Below are 8,410 nucleotides of genomic sequence, written 5' to 3' on the forward strand. Positions count from 1 at the left end.
AGTCTTACATTTAAATCCTTAATCCATTTTGAGTTTATTCTCATGTATGGTGTAAGAAGTTGATCTAATTTCTCTCTCTCTTTTTTTTTTTTGCAAGTATCTGTCCCATTTTCTCAGCACAATTTATTGAAGAGACGGTCTTTACCCCATTGTATGTTCTTGTCCCCTTTGTCAAATATGAATTAACCATAAAGGTGTATTTCTAAGCCTCTCTATTCTGTTCCATTGATCTATAAATCTGTTTTTATGCCAGTACCATGCTGTTTTGATTTCTACGGCCTTGCATTATAGCGTGATATCAGGTAATAAGATACATCAAATTTGTTCTTCTTTCTCAATATTGCTGATGGCTATTTGGTTTTTTTATGGTTCCATATACATTTTTGGATTATCTGTTCTAGTTTTGTGAGATATGCCATTGGTATTTTGATAGGAATTGTGTTGAATCTATAGATTGCTGTGGGTAGTATGGACATTTTAATTATGTTAATTTGTCCTATCAATGAACACTATATGCTTCCACTTATTTGTATCTTCTTAAGTATTTTTCTTCAGTGCCTTATAATTTTCTGAGTATAGGTCCTTTACATCCTTGATTAAATTTATTCTTAGGTTTTTTTCTTATGCAATTATAAATGGGATGTTTTAGTTTCCCTTTCTGATAGTTCATCATTGGTATACAAAAAATGCAACTGATTTCTGAATATTAATTTTGTATCCTGCTACTATAATGAATTCATTTACCAGTTCTAGTAGCTTAAAAAAATTTGTTATTTTTATTGATATTTTACAGAGAGAGGAAGGGGGAGAGAGATAGAAACATTGATCAGTTGCCTCCTGCATGACTCCCCCTGGGATTGAGCCTGCCGCCCAGGCATGTGCCCTGACCAGGAATCTAACTGGGACCTCTCAGTCCATGGGATGACATTCAATCCACTGAGCCACACTGGCCGGGCAGTTCTATTGTTTTTTGATGGGACTCTTTAGGGTTTTTTATATACATTATCATGTCATCTGCAAATAATGAGAATTTTCTCTTTCCAATTTGGATGCCTTTTATTTCTTCTTGTCTGCTGTCTAGGACTTCCAGTACTATGTTAAATAAGAGTGGTGAAAGTGGACCATCCCTGTCTTGTTCCTGACCTTAAAGGAAACACTTAGTTTTCCCCCATTGAGTATAATGTTAGCTGTGGGTTCGCCATATATGCCATGGGCATTCTTGGCATCCCCCACGAGTGATGACATCTCATCATTGTAGACCATAGAGGTAATGAACTTCAAGACTATCACAAAACAAGATGTTGGAGCACAAGATCAACAGCTGCCTTAAACAGCTTAGGGAATAATCAGTATGAAAAGTTTGAAAATGATCTGAAGGCCATCCCCACAATCACAAAATCTGGACAGATTGTGAGTGAAGTACTTAAGGAATTAATGGAAGAAAAAAAATTTTTTTTATTGTTGAAAGTATTACAGATGTCCCCCCCCTTTCCCGCCATTGTCCCCTTCCTAATGGAAAAAAAAATAATTGTTAAATCTACGAATGGACCTATCTGTATATGTTGTAGGTTGTCACTGTCAGCTTGAAAAAGTAAGCTAAAGCCAGAATAAGAATTGCTTTGGATATGATTACAATGATATTTGCTAAAATCCACTGGTTTAAAGCATGTCTCCTAAAGTCACAGGGAATATTTATTTTTTTCTGAGACTGGGGGTTTATCAGAACAGATCAGAGAACTAAGAGAGATAATGGAATCACCTTTTAAAAACTTTGCCCTGGCCGGTTTGGCTCAGTGATTAGAGCGTCGGCCCACAGACCAGAGAGTCCCAGGTTCGGTTCCTGCTAAGGGCATGCACCTCGGTTGCAGTTTGTCCCCAGCACTGGTTGGGGTCGTGTGTGTGGCAGCCACCCGATGTGTCCCTTTCACATAGATGTTTCTCTCCCTCTTTGTCTTCCTTTCTCCCTCCCGCTCTGTCTGAAGATAAATGCAAAAATGTCCTCAGGTGAGGATAAAAAACAAACAAACAAAAACTCCAAAAAACTTAGAATTATTCCAATGTACGAATACTACCTCTAAAAGACTATTATGTGGACCACCAGTTATAGGAAAAACACTAGTAACAAGAGCTACTGTTAGCCAACTGGACTGCAATTTCTTTCTTTTTTTTTTATCCTCACCCGAGGATATTTTTCCATTTTTTGTACAGATAGAGTGGGAGGGAGAGAGAGGAAGAGAGAGAGAGAAACATCGACATGAAGGGAAACATCGAGTGGCTGCCACCCGCACGACCAACCAGGGCCGGGGACAAACTGCAACCGAAGTACGTGCCCTTAGCGGGAACCGAACCCGGGTCTCTCCGGACCGCAGTCCGACGCTCTAACCGCTGAGCCAAACTGGCCAGGGCTGGACTGCAATTTCTTAAACGTTCTATCTAGTTCTATTGTAGACAAGTGTATTAATGAAAATGCTTATATGATTAGAGAAATGTTTAATTATAAAGAGATCATCAGCCATGCATCGTTTTAATAGATAAATAGGTGCCACTGATGATGTTGGTTTTCTGAAAGTTCTTCAGTTGGTAAATTCAGAGGACTTTAATGGAGTTACTAAATCAAATGGATGATACAATGCTGTGCACAGAGTTAAAAATTATAGCTACAATAAGTACAGTGGATTCTGCTTTGCTGTCTCTAGGCATGTAGAAAAAATACAGATAGATTTATTTATATGCAAAATTAGATATATTGAAAATACATGGAGATAGCATTACAAAGCATGATAAAATAGATTATTAGAAGCAATTATGTCGTTTCCAGATAGCTTTAATAGAGCAGACCTGAGAAATGTTTGCACTGCAGAAGGTATATTTAAAATTCATGCTGATTATGAGTTTTCAGTGTAGAAAGACTTCATGAAAGCAATCAGCAGTGGTTGATTTTAAGAAACTAGAGTCTAAATTGGACTACAGATTTTTGATGGCCACATCACAGACATTGACTTAATGTAAATCAGTTAAAGAAAATGTACACAATGGCAATAATCTCATTAAAAGTGTATGAATAAAAAAGAAAATTATTTAAAACAAAAAATACAAATATATTGTGTGGTTTATAATAGATGTGGAAATAGAAGATATAGCACAAATAGCAGAAAAGACAGGAGGAAGAATTGAACTAGACTGTTGAAGAGGTCTGAAATGCATGTGTAGAGACATGGACTGCAAATAAGCAAGCCACTACTAATCATTTGCAGTTTCCATTTAAGATGAAACTCATTTACCACCTTTGCCCTAAACCAATTCAGAACTGCTATCTGAATCACTGTCAGGGACTTTATCATTCAAGTCTACTCAAAACAGAAATCAAGCCAGAATAGATTGTCACATTAATTTTATCAGTACCTTCCAAGCAAAGACAGAGTATCTTGGAGAGATTTTACAACTGAAAGAGATGAACTCTTTTTAAGTCCTCAATAGAAACTAAAGAGATTTCTGACCAGTTACTTTAATAAAACTCAAGGAATTAAAAATGTACCTACTATTACAGGAGTGGTAGTTGGTTAGTTATCTTTAAGTTAGTGGCACAGATGTATTGGCATACTGGAGTAAACCTAATAGTCATGGGCCTCAATCTGTATGTCATACACATGGAATGCAGAACTCTCCATAATCCATTTAAATACAGTTAAGAGAGTTTCAACCATAACGACAAGGATGAAAAGGTTAATTCTTAGATGTCTACATGGATCATGCCATTTCCAGTAACATCTTCAAATATAAGAATTATGAAAAATAGGGGTCAACAAAGAAAATACTAAGATTTCTATTATCACCATAACTTATTGTCAAGTACTTGCAAGTACATTCAGGTGTTCACAGCAGAGAATCTACAAGGACAATTATTAAAAATAAATGAATAAATAAATAAAAAGTAAAATAAATATATTAAGCTTTTATTAAGTTAGTAAATGCTATGATGATTAGTATATCTCAGTCACAATGGATGCTTATCGTTCTTTAAGTTTTTATAATCAATATATGGAAGACATGCAATAATAAGTTCTTCTTCTGTACATCCTTTAATACAACACTTTTCTGAGTACCCTCTGCGTATTCTTTGGGGATGATTCCCCCAAAACAATTTCCTTAAGGTTTTAACTTTGTTTGTATTTTTATCCTGAAATTCTACAATCTCATTAACATATGAACTGATATCTTGTGATGGGGCAAATTCTTTTGTCTTATTAAGTAGCATGAAGTCCTTCTTATACTGATACACAGGAGGTGAATGAATCTCCAAATCCATTTTTGTTGTTTCTTCCTGAGAGGCAGTAGTAGAGACTGTTGAGAGACAAGAAAAAATTCTACTTTATTAAAATCTTCCTCTAGCTAAATATTTAATCACAATACTGGAATACTAAAGTTAGTTAATTATTAAAAAGCAAGTAATCACATTTTAAATAATAAAATGGTTATTCAAAAGTAATATATATTTTTAACTAAACTACTTGTAGATAGTGCTTTCCCATAAAAAAAAAAAAAGGCTTAGAAACACTGGCATATTTTTATGCAAAAAGGCATTTTTTGAGATACTAATCACATGGCATAAAATTCCGCATTCTAAAGTATACAGTTCAGTGATTTTTTAGTGTATGCATAAGGTTGTGCAACCATCACCACCATGTAATTGCAGGACATTTCTATCAACCCCAAAAGAAATCTCATACCTATTAGTGGTGGTCACTCCCATTTCCCTCATCCTTCAGTCCCTGGAAACCACTAATCTTCTATTTCTGTGGATTTTCCTATTATGAAAATGAAGTCCTACTACACATGGCCTTTTGTGTCAGGTCTCTTTCATTTAGCATACTGTTTTCAAAGTTCATCCATGTTGTGGTATGTGTACATACTGTATAATTTATGTATGTTTATCATCTATCTTCACTATTCTGCTAGTTTCATGAGGACAGGAGCCTTTCCTGCCTCCCGAGTGAAACTGTTCACCTTATATCCCTAGTACCAAGAGAAATACCTACCATATAATAGGCACTCAAATTTTCTTGAATTAATATATAGAGAGGGGGTACCTTGGCTGGTTTGGCTCAGCAGTTGGAGCGTTGGCCTGCGGATCAGAGTGTCTCGGGTTCGGAACAGGTGTTATGAATTATGAAAAGCTGCTGATGAAACATTAATGGTTTCACCTGGCACTAAGAGCTGGGAAGCACTATACTGAGCCAGAATGTAGAAATGTAATGTCAGCTTCATGAAGCCTCATTTTGGGGTAGGTCTTGGAGACATGGCCCATACCTTTAAGATCCACTAACAAGTAGTACACAATTTCAGATTCAAGTTATGTATGAGTTGCTTTGAAAGAAAAGCACTTTTGAATGTCAGTGTACCAAACTATCTTTTCCAGTGTCCGAGGTAAATAGATCATCAGAAGATTAAAATGCTAGATGATTTCACTTATACATGGAATCTAAAAACACAAAATGAACAAGCAGAACAGAAACACAGATACAGAGAGATCTGTATCTCTCTACTTCTATTTATTCACTGGAAATTAATAAGTCATATTAAATGTTATCTTTCCTTAAAGATTAAAAAAACTTTTAATTTTAATGCAAATTCATATTGATAACCTAAACCTATTTTTCCTTCTTCCACATAGTTAAAAACCATGGCTTTATTGCCACATGATATTTCCACTTCAGCAAAATGCCCTTTACATAGTTCCCACAGTAACATGTTGAATGGGTATGACAATACTGAAATACTGTCGGGTGTATTTTTATTTCCCACAAATCTTGTTGCATTGCAGCTCTCTCCTCATTGAATTAATGACACATTCCTCCAGGGGAGTGTGAATAATGTCTGAAACAAACGGGTCATTAATCAGCTCTGAGTTTTAAAGGTGACTTTTTTAAGAATTAAGAAAATAGTCTCTGCCCTGGCCAGTTTGGCTCAGAGGTTGAGCGTCGGCCTGCGGACCAGAGAGTCCCAGGTTCGGTTCCTGCTAGGGGCACGTACCACAATAAAAATAAAAAAGAAAAAGAAAATAGTCTCCCTAGCAGGCTTTGTCAAGAAAAGGGATTCCAAGCTCTTTTAAAACAACAAACTCGAGCTTGGATCTTTGAAAGTAAAATTTTGATTGTAGTATAGGTAGTGAAAGCACAATATTTGATGTGAGAGAAATGCCCACCCAACATGAAGTAGAAAGAGAAGGTCCTCCTTGCATTTCTGGGAGAAAAGGAATAGATAGAGAGATTTACTAGACCCTTGTTACTCAAAAAGCATCCAACTAGCAGCATCATCACCTGAGAACTTTTAAAAATGTAGACTCTCAGGTCCCATCCCAGACCTACTGAATCAGAAACTGTATATTTACAGTATTCACCAGGTGATTTATATGCACTTTAAAGTGTGAGAATCACTAAATTAATATATAAGTGAAAGACTTCAGGGAGACACTGCTTCCTTTATAAGAGCAGGATAAAATGAGTTTATATGTAGGTAGGTTTAATGATGGAAAATGATCAAGATTTGGTCTGATGGTTTCTACTGTTTCTGTCTTTAAAAGTTTTTATGCCCTTAGCAGCACTAATGTTATAAGTTTCATTCATTCACTCACTCATTAATTAATTCATTCAAAAAGTTAATGAGTGCCTATAGTGAGATAGGATTGCTTCAGTCATCAACATTAGGGTCTCTTATTTTGGCACGATAGTCCTATCCTTTCCTTAATTTCAGAAATCTTCACTTTTGCAAAATATATCCAAATCAAATAAATGTAATTACTTTTATAAGGCAATAATTTCAATCAGACTATGCTATGGACAGCCTATAAATAAAGCACACTTTCTTTTTAAAAAAATGGCAAACCATATGGGACTAAAATGTGTCAGTCACAAAATGTAAAAACATAGTTAGAAGGCAATAATAGCTCTGAAACAAGAATATTCTTCCTAAAGACTGCTTAAAAGCATTTAGTATAACTTCAAAATATAGTAAGCACATACAATGTGCTAGGCCCTCTGGTAGGCATTTCAGATAAAAACATGCCTGAGAGGAGGAACGGTACAAGAGGCTGAAGTTACGGGAATAAGGCTTGTGTCGTTGTACAGACATAGCACTTAGAAGAACCCTGAATTTTGTTTAGTGCTGTATTGTCGCAGTCTTGAAATTCTCAACAATTTTATCTTTGAACTTCTAAGTGAAGTCTGATGGGACAACCATATGTGAGCAGAGGAGATATGCCAAGAAAGGCGGGGGGGAAAGCTTTGCATTTTAGTAACCTTAATGGCCCTTTCCTGCTTCTTGCACTGGGCCGGCCCCGTTATGTGGCCAGTCTGGGTGGAGGTCAAATAGAACACAGTGTTAATACTGTGCTGGGACAGACACTGGAGTGGCTATGGAAGGGGCAGTGACTTCCCAGGGAAAATGATACCTAAGTTAGCCTTTGAAGGACAAAATGGAATTTGCCAGGTGACAACGGTACTCAAGCAAGGGAAAACCAGGGAAGAAGCAGCATTCTTACACAAATGTGTAGACTTACATATATACATTTATTTCCTCTAAATAATAATAATAAAAAACGCTTCTTAGAGGTTTTGTATATCCACAATATACTGGTTTATTTACCTGTGCACTTGGCACAAATTCCATTTCTTGGGGAAGCTTCCCAACTGGCAGAGCAGATTCGGGGATAAGAAATACAGAGATAAAGAAACACGCCTTTGGTTTAGATTTTTACCTGTGTGTGTCCTTCTCCCCCCCGTGGTTAGGGAGCTTTCCCACTGGTCGGGGATGACGCTGTCGACCTTCTTCAAGGCCTGGAGAACCAGCTGTTTTTTAAAAGGGGTATTGTCATCGAAGTGGCTCCAGTCAACATCGCCACAGAGTTTTACTATTCTTTTCAGGAGGTGCTCGCCACACAGCTTTCTGGCACTGCTTCTGTAGCTTTGCTCAAGGGAGACCCGAACCAGCAGGAGCTCGAAACACAGCAGACACCAGCAGAGGAGACGCGGCATCCCTGAGCCCCGCAGCCAGGTGGCCGCGCGCGCTAACGGCCGCTCAGCCCTGCGCAGGCCCTCGCGCATGCGCCCGAGCCGGGCACGTGCACGCGCGCGCGCACAACCCTGTAGGGCTTCTGAGCGCGTGCGGACGTCGTGAGAACGGAGCGGAGGTGGCGCGAGGTGGCGCGAGGTGGCGGGGGACCTGGGCCTCCTGCGCTCCCCTTGGCTCTCAGCCGGTGATAAGTAGCACGACTGATTCCATTTTTCTTTCCTTCCTCACTGGAGAGACTGAATAAATGAAACATAGGGCCCCAGTTTACCGAAAAAGCCGCAAAAGATGCTGTTCCTTCCAGTGTAGCCCCTTTTTCTTGGTTGTTAATGGGATGTCACCTCCT

General features: G+C 38.0%; 1 protein-coding gene across 1 annotated transcript; it reads right to left on the reverse strand.

The window, feature by feature from the left end:
* Positions 1-3,994: 3,994 nt before the first annotated feature.
* INSL6 (insulin like 6) lies at positions 3,995-8,030 on the reverse strand. Its single transcript, XM_036261884.1, has 2 exons — positions 7,754-8,030; positions 3,995-4,341 (listed from the first exon to the last, which is right to left on the reverse strand). The coding sequence occupies exons 1-2, from the start codon at positions 8,028-8,030 to the stop codon at positions 3,995-3,997; spliced, it is 624 nt and encodes a 207-aa protein (XP_036117777.1).
* Positions 8,031-8,410: the final 380 nt, after the last annotated feature.

The sequence above is a fragment of the Molossus molossus genome, unplaced genomic scaffold (assembly GCF_014108415.1).
Source record: "Molossus molossus isolate mMolMol1 unplaced genomic scaffold, mMolMol1.p scaffold_m16_p_14, whole genome shotgun sequence".
Lineage (NCBI taxonomy): Eukaryota > Metazoa > Chordata > Mammalia > Chiroptera > Molossidae > Molossus > Molossus molossus.